Raw genomic sequence first — 13,633 nt, forward strand, 5'->3', positions numbered from 1 at the left:
TGCGAGTCTATAGAACAAACTTCTCTAAAAAGAGAATGGAGAACTCATGCCATGTAAGTGACGTTACGCCAACTGGCCTGCTCAACTCATTGGAATGCCACCATCTATAGGCTGCCTCTGTCAGCTGAAAAGTGGTAAATACAACTCGACTAGTCTCGAAAATAGCCGATGTGTGAAGAATCCGCTGACACCGGTCTAGAAAATCCTGAGCATCCTCTGACTCCTCCCCGTTGAACTCTGGGGGCTTACGCCTCCCAAAATGCTCCAATATTTTTTGCTCCTCATCACTCATAGGTGGGTCAACCTCCGCTCGAGCAATAGTAACCGGATGGGCTGCTAGTACCCCCGGTGTCTGGAGTCCCTGAGCTAGCTGCTCTAGAGTATGGGCGACGAGAGTCTGGGCACCTCCCTCGACTTGTGAAGTGGCTGGTACAACTGGAACCAAAACTGCTTGAGCAAGGCTCGTGCATACAGTCAAAATCTGGGCCAAGGCCTCCTGAAGGCCAGGGATAACAATGGGCCCTGCTGCCTGAGCTGATCCCACCGGCTCAACAACATCCGGTACGTGCTCCTCAACTGGAGCAACTGGTGGCTCCACATGTGTTGCTTTAGTTGTAGTGAGAGCCACACCTCGGCCTCTACTGTAGTCCCGGCCTCTCGCGGCCCTAGCTGGTGGTATTGGTGGCCGTCTGCCTGATCCGGTCGAACGTGTCCTCACCATTTGTGAGAGAACTAAAGAGTCAAGGTTAAAATTTCAGAATAACAAATTTGCACAACAAGAATGCAAGAATGTGAAGTTTCCTAACAGTTCAATACCCTCTCAAAGATAAGTACAGATATCTCCGTACCGATCTACAAGACTCTACTAAACTTGCTCGTGACTCGTGAGACCTAATCAACCTAGGGAATCTGTTACCAACTTGTCACGACCTAAAATTCACAAGTCATGATGGCACATAACCCAACCTGCTAGGTAATCCAATAGTCACATATTAACAATGAAATCGAATAAACATGGTTTAATAACTCAACTTCGGAAGAATATCATAAAGTATCTAAGAGTAAAAGCATAATACGGCTACAACTAACCCCAAAATATGGTGTTAACGAGTGTACGAGCACTACTGAATAATAAGATACAAGCAAAATCCTCTAATACAACTATCGGAACAATAGAACAGTAAATATAGAAATAACTGAAAGAGAACTTCAAGGACTGCAGACAATATAGTAGCTACCTCGTAGTCTCCCAATAGCTAGCAACAAGTCAAGTCTGGAAATCACCTCGACCAGATGTACTTGGATCTGCACATGAAGTGCAGAGTGTAGTATGAGTAAAACCAACCCCATGTACTCAATAAGTAACAACACTAACCTTGGACTAAAAGTAGTGATGAGCTCAGAATAATAGTCAAATGCCAATATCAATAACCGGTAACAACTCAAAAAGTAAAAGAAAAATCGTAGAAACAAGTAGCCCAATGATATCACGTTCAACTTGTTCACATTTCAGAAATTTACACATGCTTTCAAGTATAACAGCTAAAGCCCAACACAGATAAATCATTTCATTTAACATCTAGCATGTGGAAGGTACACTTCTATGTCTACATATCAAGTATACATGTCAATTAACAATGTCACAGTGGATCCATCAATATACACACTTAGCACTCTACGGGTCCTTGGCATAACTACCCATCATCAAAGCACGTATATAGCCCACTGCTGGCATATTAGACTCCCAAGCGCTAATCATAATTATTTAGTCCAATAGTAAGGCCTGGTGCACGTGTCACCCCAAAACAATAACATTTAGCCCAATATGGCCCTCGCGTACGCATCACCTCAAAATCAATATCAAACCGACTCTATGGCCAAAACTCAGTCATTTACCATTCAAGTCTCAGATAAACATATCTCAAATTACTCGGTTTAATAGTGTTATCCTTAAGTGGTATCAACAACATGTGAGGAATCAAATAAGAAATACTGAGACATAGATATCATACAAGAAACAACTAGAATAGCCCTAACAAGTCTCAAATAGTTAGCACTTAACCTAGACATGGTGTCTAACATGAATCACAGTTCAAATAACCAAACAAGTAGAGGAAACGCGGGGGATAACAAGGTATGATAGCAAACCAAGCCTGTAATAGCCTAAATCCCTCCTCAAACCATGAACACACCGGTGCACGTACACATGCCTCACCTAGCGCGTACATCACCCAATATCTTTCATATAACATAGTTCCCTGGGTTAAATACCCTTAAATCCAAGTTTAGATGTGTTACTTACCTCAAAATGCGCAATCAATACCCCAACAAGCCATTCCCACACGTATAGGCCTCCAAACGACTCAAATCAAGTCAGAAACAACTCAATATCAACAAATAATACTGTACGAAACAATTTCAAACAATAAAGTTTCTATCTTTATCAAAATCAAAAAGTCAACCCAAAAAGTAAACCTCGGGACCGCACACCGGAACCCGTTCAAACTCACAAATTTCAAACACCCATTCAATAACGAGTTCAACCATACCAATTTTATCCAATTCCGACCTCGATTCGATCTTCAAATCCTCAATTTTCACTTTAGGAAGTTTTTACAAAATTCCTCCATTTCTTCACTTTAATTTACTAATTAAATGCTAAAAACAAAGATGGAATCATGAAATAATAACAAATCCAAATAAAAAACACTTATCCCGATCCAAACCTTGAAATTACCTCCAAAATCACCCAAAGCCAAGCTCTATACCTCAAAATGTGATATAATAACTCTAACCGTGGAAATGGGATTTAAATATTCTGCCTAGGTGATACATCGCGATCGCGAAGAACAAAGTTCACCAGCTGTCAAACCTCTTACACGAACACAAGGCCACAGTCGCGAATGCGATGAGAAGGTGCCCCCAAGCTATGAGACCGCGTACCATACCTCGCGACCGCGGGAAACTACGTGTGCCACCACACAGCCTCACATTCCTTATACGCGACCACGGACCCACACACGCGTCCGCGATGAACAACACTCCAATGCTTCGCGAACGCATACAACAATTTGTGAACGCAAAGTGCAAAAAGTTACCTGCCAGTAAAGACTCTACGTGATCGCATCCCTATCTTTGCGATTGCGAAGTACGAAACCAGAAGCACAAATTGCAGCAGTTCTTCAAAGTCTAAAATGAATCCGAATTTGATCCGAATCATATTTGAGGCCCCGGGGACCCCGTCCAAATATACCAACAAGTCCTAAAACACAATACAAACTTACTTGAAGCCTCAAATCACATCAAACAACACCAAAATCACGAATCGCACATCAATTCAAGCCTAATGAACAACTGAACTTCCAATTTCTAAAACCAATGCCGAACCATATCAAACCAACTCCGAATGATCTCAAATTTTACATGCAAGTCCAAAATGAAACAATGGACCTATTCTAACTCCCGAAACCAAAATCTGAACTCAATATCAACAAAGTCAACTCTTGGTCAAACCTCTCAACCTTCCAAACCTTCAACTTTCTAACTTTCGCCAAAAAACCTCAAATCAACTTACGAACCTCCAAATCAATATTCGGACATACGCCTAAGTTCGAAATCACAATACGAAGCTATGAGAACCATTAAAACTCCATTCCAGAGTCGTCTATACAAAATTCAAACTCTGGTTAACTCTTCCAACTTAAGCTTCCAACCTTGGGACTAAGTATCCCAATTCACTACAAAACACCCCAGAAACACATCAACCACCCCGGAGAGTCACATAACCACAAATGAACATAGAAGAAGCAATAAATAAGAAAACGAGGCTGCAATACACAAAATGACCGGTGGGGCCGTTACAGAGAGGCTACAAAACTATTAGGTAATTCCGCTTCTTTGATTCCTCATCGTGCAGATTTTTTGATTTCGTAATCTAAGCCTTATCTTTCTATTCTCTCACAGATGGTGAGGACACACACTGTTAGATCAGATGAGCAGACACTCGTGCCCTTTGCTAGAGCCGCGAGAGGCTAGGTCCGGGGTAGGGGATGAAGATGGGCACGTGCCATATCTAGAGCACCTGCTAGAGCAGTGATTGAGGAGGCACCAGTAGCTCCAGTTGGGGGATAGGCACCTGAGGCGCCTGTTGCTACCCCTGGACTGTAGGAGACCTTAACACATTTCCTGGGTATGTTCGGTACTTTAGCTCAGGCGGTATTAATCCCAGTTGCACCAACTACATATTAGGTTGGGGGAGGAGCTTAGACTCTTGCAGCCCGTACTCCAGAGCAGCAGGTCCACGTTGATAAGGTAACGGGTGTTACGTCAACTTAGCCCGTTATCACGGTTCAGCCTGAGGTCAGGCTAGATGCATCAGAGGAGGACCAAAAGAGGCTTTTTTGGTTCAAGAAGTATGATCCTCCTACTTTTAGTGATAAAATTACCGAGGATGCACATGGTTTTCTAGACCAGTTATAACTCTATTCTTTGCACCATGGGAGTTGTGGAGGTAAGAATAGTCACTTTTACTACATTTTAGCTGACAAGGGCGACATATAGGCAGTGGCAAGCTTATGAGGAGGGTAGGCCAGTTTATGCAATGCAACTCACTTGGGCTCAGTTTTTAGATCTATTTTTGAGGAAGTTTATTTCCCAGACCCTCCGGGATGTGTGGAACATAGAGTTTGAGCAGCTGCCTCAGGGGACTATGACAATGTCAGAGTATGCCATCAAGTTCAGTGAGTTGTCCCGGCATGTACCTGCGTTGGTTTCTACAATTAGACAGCGAGTCCGCAGATTTATCGAGGGGCACAATTATGGGCTTAGATTCAGTATGGCTCGAGAGTTGGAGACAAATACTCCATTTCAGCAAAATGTGGAGATCACCAAAAGAATGGAGTGTATGTATGGCTAGGAGAGGGAGGATAGGTAGGCGAAAAGGCCTCGAGATTCTGGAGGAGTTAGTAGTTCCCGCGCTGAAGTTTTAGCTTGTCATGGTAGAGGTTATGTGAGTCGACCAGTTCATTCGATAGTTCCATATACTCACAAGGCTCCAACTATTCTGACGTCTTAGGTCACCTATTGGGCACATCCACTTTCCAATGCACCTCCCGCATAGGGTGCCATAAGCGGTCAGTCTAGCCGACTAGTTCATACTCAATTTCAACAGCCACACATGTAGAGAGGTTATTTAGAGTGTGGTGATACTAGGAATATGGTGAGAAACTATCCCAGACTTAGGAGTGGTGCACCTCCACAAGATCCACGGGTTCCACAGGGTTCACAGGCTATGGTTGTGCTCCAGTTGCCACTCTACCTACACTGCCATCTAGGGGTGGAGGTCAGGTGGGTAGAGGTAATTCTAGAGAGGGAGACCAGGCCCAAATCTATGTTTTTTCGGGTACGATCGAGGCTGTTGCATCAGATGCTGTCATCACAGGGATTGTTCCTGTATGTCATAAGGATACATCAGTTTTATTTGATTCGGGTTCCATGTATTCGTATGTGTCATCTTACTTTGCTTTATATTTGAATATATCTCGTGATTCTTTAAGTGCCATTGTATATGTGTCTACACTTGTGGGAGACTCTATTGTGGTAGATCGTGTTTATCAGTCATGTTTGGTCAACGTCGGGGGTTATGAGACCAGAGTTGACCTTCTGCTACTTAGTATGGTGGACTTTGACGTGATATTGGGCATGTATTGGTTGTTACCCTATCATTCTATTCTGGATTGTCATGCCAAGGTCGTGACAATGGCTATGCCAGGTTGCCATGGTTGGAGTGGAGAGGTACATTGGATTATGTTCCTAGCAAGGTGGTGTCCTTTCTAAATATACAACGGATGGTTGAGAACGGGTGCTTAGCATATCTAGCCATTGTGAGGGATGTGAGTGCTGATACTCCTACCATTGAGTCAGTTTTGATAGTGAGAGATTTCCTAGATGTGTTTCCAGCAGACTACCGAGCATGCTACCCGATAGGGATATCGGTTTCTATTCCACAATATCGTACGGTGGAGTTGAAAGAATCAAAGGAACAACCTTATGAGTTGCTTGATAAGGGTTTCATACGACTGAGTATTTTACCTTAGGGGTGATCTAGTGCTATTTTTGAAGAGAAGGACGGCTTTATGAGGATGTGTATTGATTACAAACAGTTGAACAAGGTCACAGTCAAGAACAAGTACCCACTACCACGTATTGATGATTTGTTTGATCAGCTTCAAGGTGCTCGAGTATTCTCAAAGATTGATTTGAGGTTGAGGTATCATCAGCTGAAGATCCGGGATTCAAACATTCTGAAGATTTCTTTCCAATGTTATTTGGGTTGACCAATGTCCCAACAACCTTTATGTGCTTGATGAACAATGTGTTCTAACCATATTATGATTATTTCGTCAGCGTGTTCATTGATGACATATTGGTGTATTCTCGCAGCCGGAAGGATCATGAGCATCACTTGAGGATCGAGCTCTAGACCTTGAGGGAGAAAAAGCTATATGCTAAATTCTCCAAATGTGAGTTTTGGCTTGATTAAGTGGAATTTTGGGCCATGTGGTGTCTACTGAGGGGATTAAGGTAGATCCGAAGAAGGTGGAGGTAGTTTAGAGTTGGCCCAAACTATATTCTGCTACTGAGATCCGTAGTTTTCTAGGCTTGACCGGGTAATATCACCGTTTTGTGGAGGGTGTTTCATCCATCGCAACTCCTTTGACTAGATTGACTCAGAAGGGTGCCCCATTTAGGTGGTCTAACGAGTGTGAGGAGATCTTTCAGAAGCTCAAGACTGTCTTGACCACAACTCTAGTTATGGTTTTGCTTTTAACATCAGGTTCTTATACAGTTTATTATGATGCTTCGTGGATTGGCATTAAGTGTGTATTGATGTAGGAGGGTAAAGTGATCGCTTATGCTTCGCGTCAGTTGAATCCCATGAGAAGAACTACCCAGTACATGATTTAAAGTTGGCAGCCATTGTTCACGCATTAAAGATTTGGAAGCACTATCTGTACGACGTGTTTGATGAGGTATTCACAGGTTACTAAACTTGAGGCAACAGAGGTGGTTAGAGATACTAAAGGACTATGATGTCACCATTATTTATCATCCCAAGAAGGCCAATGTGGTGGACGATGCTTGGAGTAGGAAGGCTAAGAGCATGGGTAGTCTTGCTTATATTCCATTTGGAGAGAGGCCGTTAGTATTGTATGTTTAGGCTTTGGCCAACAGGTTCGTGAGATTGGATTTTTCGGAGCTTAGCCAGGTTCTTGCTTGCATGGTTTCTCAGTCTTCTTTGTTTGAGCGCATCAAGGCGTGTTAGTATGATGACCCCCATTTGCTTGTCCTAAAAGACACGGTGCAGTACAGTGATGCCAAGGAGGTTTCCATTGGAGATGATAGGGTATTGCGGATGCAGGGCCGGATTTGTGTGCCCAATGTGGATGGGTTGCGTGAGTTAATTCTTGAAGAGGCCCACAATTCACGATATTCCATCCATCCGGGTGCCGTGATGATGTACCAGGATTTGAGGCAGCACTACTGGTGGAGAAGAATGAAGAAAGATATTGTGGAGTATGTAGCTCGGTGTTTGAACTGTCAGCAGGTGAAGTACAAGCATCAGAGACCGGACTGTTTGCTTCAGAGGCTTGACATTCCATAGTGGAAGTGGAAGCGTATCACCATGCATTTTGTAGTTGGACTTCCACGGACCTTGAGGAAATTCGATGCAGTATGGGTCATTGTGGACAGATTCACCAAGTCTGCACACTTCATTCTGGTCGTGACTACCTACTCTTATGAGCAGCTGGCACATATTTATATTCGTGAGATTGTTCGTCTTCATGGTGTGCCGGTCTCTATCAACTCCGATCGAGGCACTATCATGCCCCAAAACCGAGGTGCGTGACCGACGCTCAATCGAGTGAACCCGACCGAGTAAGCTTGTTAGATTCCTTTTACCCAAACTCATTCATGAATAAAGAGAATATATGTTTTACTTAATTAAACAATAAAATGGCCATGTCTGCAATTACCAATTTCTTACCATAAGTTTCACAATTTTTAATGTCTAAAATGGACAAGTAATACAACCACAACATAGCATAGTTTGTCTTTCCCAGCACCAATACACAACCCACACTATGTCTACGGAGCCTCTATAGGTAAAGAAGAGTACAATGATAATGCCGGCAACAAGGCCCCGGCTATACCTCAACCATAATACATAAAGAACAAAACATACATGACCCCGGGATGAAGTGGGACTCACAAAGTTAGCTAGGAAGAAGGTGTACTGCTTTCACTGATCAATGTCTCCTGCTGTGGAACCACCTGCACCCATTTAAAAATGCAGCGCCCCCGGCAAAAGGCACGTTAGTATCGTCGAATAGTACTACTATGAAAACTAAACACCAATTTAAGAATTTAGAAATACAAGATAATTATGATGAACCAGTGCGACAATAGAATAATATAGATAACTGTCTCAACCATAGCAAGCTTATTAAAAGCTATCAACAACATTGATAGGATTTAAGATGAGATCCTTTATAACCATCTTCACACAAAGCGGCCCCGCCGCCTCACCCGATGTATGCAGGTGAAGGTGTACGTACAATACCGTAACTCTAATCAAGCGGCCCTGCCACCTCACCTCATTGTATGCGGGTGGATGTATAACCACAATACCAAAAACCTACACAAAGCGACTATGCTGCCTTACCCCAATGTATGCGGGTGGTGGTGCCACAGTAATACCAAAACTATACACAAAGCGATCATACCGCCTCACCCCAATGTAAGCGGGTGGAGGTGTAGTCCCACAATACCATAATCCCTACATAAAGCGGTCATGCCACCTCACCCCAATATACGCGGGTGGAGGTGTATCACAATCACAATATCTATACCATAATTCCCACACAAAGCGGTCATGCCGCCTCACCACAATATATGCAGGTGGAGGTGTATAACAATCACAATCTCTACACCACTTGGCATAATAACTTTCACATAATTCACGACTAGAAATTATAACATGTGGATACATAATCCATAGTTTGGGACAAATCCTCGATTTATAATGTAATATGATAAGAGCATTTGAAACATGAATTGAACATATATCTTCATCACAAAACCTATCAGAATACTCCATTTATAATCAACATCTCAGAACTTACAAGGATATTGGGAATTCCAATTCTTAAAGAAGAGTTTAGCCAACATACCTCACTTGAGCTTCCTTACACTCTAAATATTCCGAAATTCTTAGCAACTTCAATCTATTTTAGAAATATAACAAATTGATCCAAAATCAGGAAGATGATTATGGTTCTAACTCATTTGAGCATTTTATCAAACACTAGGTGTGCATTACAATTTCAAGGCCCTTTTTATGGAGAATTCCATCATCCCACAACCCAATATTTATCATGCTTAGTTCAAAAATCTTCCTACACCCCTTGATATCACATGCATGTAAAATAATCAACTCTCATGCCCAAAAATTATCTTGCTAATTACCCATGTTCAGATGATTTCGAAATTAGGGTTTAGGGTGTAGAATCTTACCTCTAGGATAAAGACCTAGCGAGCTTGCCTTCTTAATCTTCCAAAACTTGAGCAAGAATTGAAGAACAAATATTGGAGAATACCTTCTCACTCTAGGGCACCCAAAAATGGAGCTCCGGAACAAGGTATGCGATCGCATAACTGATATGCGGACCGCATATCGATCGCATAGCTGGTTACAAAATAGCCAAAAGAACGGTCTGTGTATGTTGTCACTATGCGGTCCGCATAACCGTTATGCAGTCGCATAATGCACCGCATAACAGTTATGCGGTCGCATAGTCGACCATATAATTGCTTCCAATTGGTCCAATTAACTGCCTCACTCTGCGGCCATTATGCGGTCCGCAGAGTGATTCTGCGGTCGCATAATGGACGGCAGAAATGCACTTTTTCGACAAATATTTTTCTTTACTTTCCGGTGCATTGTTCATCCCATGAAACACGTAAGCCTAGTCCGACACCATGAAACATTATTTTCTTTGCAAAATTTATCGGGCTTACAACTTAAGTACTTCAAAATTTTTCGGGGTGTTACATGCACGTAGTTCACATTTCATTTTTGGAGAGCTGTGCAACATGAGTTAGGAAAATATGTCTAGCTGAGCACGATAGTTCATCCCCAAACATACGGGCAGTTCGAGCACACTATTCAGATATTAGAAGATATGCTACGTACATTTCTTATTGATTTTGGGGGTTCATGGGGTCAGTTCCTACCGCTCGTAGAGTTCGCCTACAACAACAACTACTAATTGAGTATTCAAATGGCTCCTTATGAGGTCTTATATGGGAGGCGGTGTCATTCTCTAATTGGTTGGTTTGAGCCGGGGGAGGCTAGGTTTTTGGGAACTGATTTGGTTCGGGATGCCTTGGAGAAGGTGAAATTGATTCAGGATCGGCTTCGTACAACACAGTCCAGGCAGAAGAGTTATGCTGATTGGAAGGCCCGTGATGTAGCATTCATGGGGAGAGAGAGGGTTCTGCTTAGAGTTTCACCCATGAAGGGTGTGATGAGGTTCGGGAACAAAGGGCAAATTGAGCTCTAGGTATATTGGTCCTTTTGAGATCCTTGAGAGAGTTGATGAGGTGGCCTACAGACTTGTACTTCCACCCAGATTATCGGGAGTTCAGCCAGTGTTCTAAGTTTCTATGCTCCGGAAGTATTTTGGTGACCCAACACACATATTAGATTTCAGGTAAGTTCAATTGGACAAGGATTTGACTTATGTTGAGGAGCCAGTGGCTATCTTGGACTGGCAGGTTTGGAAGTTGAGGTTAAAGAATATTGCTTCAATGAAGGTTCAATGGAGGGATCAGTTGGTCGAGGAGGCAACTTGGGAGACCGAGCAAGACATTCAGAGTCATTATCCTCACCTTTTTGGCACTTTAGGTATGTCTTGAAGCACGTTCGGGGACAGACGTTTGTTTTAAGAGGGGGAGAATGTAAAGACCCGACATGTCATTTTGTGTATTTGAGCCCCGTTCCCCCTTTTAAAGATTTACGTATGTGTGTTTGAGGTTTTATGATTTGCGGGGATGGTTAGTTTCGTTCTGGGGAAGTTTTGGATCCCTTAGTTGGTTTAGAAGAGTTGGAACTGTTGATCGAGGTCTGACTTTTGTGAAAACGACCTCAGAACGGTATTTTGACGGCTCCGATAGGTTCGTATTATGATTTTGGACTTGGGCGTATGCCCGAAGTTGAGTTCAGAGGTCCATAGGTTGATTTGACTCGTTTTGTCGAAAGTTGGCAATTTGAATGTTTAGGAATTCCATAGGTTTGACCGTAGGTTGACTTAATGGCTATCGGGTTCAGATTTTAGTTTTGGGACTTAGAAAAGGCCTGTTTTTCTATTTGAACCTTGTCTACAAATTTGGTTTCATTCCGTGTTGGTTTGATAGGAATTAGACGCTTGGTTAAGATTCTAGTGATTCTTGAGTTCATTGTGAAATTTCATGCATTTTTATGTCTGATTCGTGGTTCCAGATGTTATTTTGGTTTTTCACGTGAGCGAGTTTGTATGATATTTTTAGACTTATGTGGATGTTTGGTATGGAGCCCCGAGGGCTCGAGTGAGTTTCAGACGTGTTTCAGATTGGATTAAACTCATTCTAGGTTGTTGGTGTGCTGGTGCTCCAGCTATCGCAATTGTGAGCACCAACATCACAATTGCAATGTAGGTAGGGAGGGCTCAGGTATTGCAAATGCGATGCCTTACTCGCAATTGTGAAGAAAGGCTTAGGCTGGATAGGTCGCAATTGCGACCATTTGGCCACATTTGTGGAAGGGGAAAACTTCGCGTTTGGGAAGTCAATGTCGCATTTGTGACATTTCCCTAGGCTTTCAGGCGCCGCATTTTTGAGGTTTTGTCTGCATTTGCGAGTGTTCGCAATTGCGAACCCGCGGTCACATTTGCGACTTCTGCACCTGAACGAAAGGGCTAGAAAACGGGACTTAGCTTCATTTTATCAAATTTTAGAACCCTAGACTCGATAGGAGTAATTGTTTAGGAGGAATTTTCACATACAACTATTGGGTAAGTGATTTTGATCAATTTTAAATTATATTACATGATTATTTATGAGATTTAACCTCTAATCCATGGAATTTGAAGAGAATTTTTGGGGAATTTTGTCTATGTTTTGAAAAATAAAAATTTGAGATTTGAGAGTCGAATTGAACTCGAATTTGAAAACAAAACACATATTTGGACTCATAGGGTTATAAGTAGTCAAGATCTATCCTTGGACTTGGGTTTTGACCAGGTGGGCCCGGAGTTGACTTTTGGAGAATTGTGTAAAGAGCTTAGCTTTATTAATCGAAATTGGTTTCTCTTGCATTGTTTGATGATATAAAGTCATTTTTGGTTAAATTTGAGCCGCGCAGAGGTGAATTTTTAGGAAAAAGCCATTTTTGAGTGTTGATTTGGTCTCGTTGAGGTAGGTATCTTGCCTAATCTTGTGTGGGGGCAACTAACCTGTAGGGTTTGGTTAATTGCACTATTTGAATATCGTGGAAGATGTGTACACAAGGTGATGAGTGTGTACGCGGCCTTATATGTAGAATTTTACCGGTTTAGACTCTTAAGTTTCTCATATGCATTTAATTGAAGTTGTTATATCAAGTTATAACTTTCATTGTCAAGATTATTCTTATATGCTTTAATTGAAGTTGTTATTATATGTTCTATCTTTCATTATCAAGTTTACTCTTATATGCTTTAATTAAAGTTGTTATTACATGTTCTATCTTTCATTGTCAAGTTTACTCTTATATGTATTTAATTGAGGTTGTTATTACATGTCATTTATTTCATTATTGAGTTTATTCTTATGAATTTAATTGAAATTGTAGTAATTGAGATCTATTAAAATGTTTTAATTGAAGTCCTTATTTTATGGAGTATATTTCATTGTTGAGTTATTTCCCCCTTTCATTTTATTGTTATTTAGATTCTTGTTCACAATGTGGTTGAGTCGTGGGCTATGTATTGTGGTGATATTGGTATTATTGTTGTGGAAATATTGTGACATATGGGTACGTGTGGTGCGAGTTAATTATTATTTTATGATGTGATGCGCATACGGCGGTATAAGGGTGGTGATATTGATGCGCATGCGGAGACATACGGGGGATTTATGCACGTGTTGCTAGTAAAGGATATTACTTCATTTCAAGCACACACAGCGAGATAAGGAGGATAAAGCACGTGGAGCTATTTTGGGAAAAATATTTTTAAAATTAATGCAAGGCTCACCCGACGACATAAGGAAGATTGTGATTGTGACTTGTGAAATGTGAATATGAGGTGTGGTACCTCGGGTAATTCTTGTTGTACATTCTCTGTTGGAACGACTTGTTGATTTGAACGGTTATAGTTTTTTCTTAATTCATTTCACTTGTATTTTGACTGTATTTGATTAATTGCTGATTTTATCATATGTTCACTCTTTGTTATCATTTATTGCCCTTTACTTCTGTTGTTAGCCTTATATTAACATTCTTCTTTGTTGTCATTTATTGCTTTTACTTCTGTTGTTATCCTTATATTAACAT

At 41.6% G+C, this 13,633-nt stretch overlaps 1 protein-coding gene across 1 annotated transcript; it reads right to left on the reverse strand.

Moving 5' to 3' along the window:
• Positions 1–7: 7 nt before the first annotated feature.
• On the reverse strand, positions 8–721 carry LOC138898936 (uncharacterized). Its single transcript, XM_070185045.1, has one exon. The coding sequence runs from the start codon at positions 719–721 to the stop codon at positions 8–10; it is 714 nt and encodes a 237-aa protein (XP_070041146.1).
• Between the last annotated feature and the right edge of the window lie 12,912 nt (positions 722–13,633).

Source organism: Nicotiana tomentosiformis, chromosome 9 (assembly GCF_000390325.3).
Source record: "Nicotiana tomentosiformis chromosome 9, ASM39032v3, whole genome shotgun sequence".
Lineage (NCBI taxonomy): Eukaryota > Viridiplantae > Streptophyta > Magnoliopsida > Solanales > Solanaceae > Nicotiana > Nicotiana tomentosiformis.

Bases quoted from the DNA above. Each gene is read 5' to 3' on its own strand.
- LOC138898936 (XM_070185045.1), bottom strand. From the start codon at position 721: ATGGTGAGGACACGTTCGACCGGATCAGGCAGACGGCCACCAATACCA.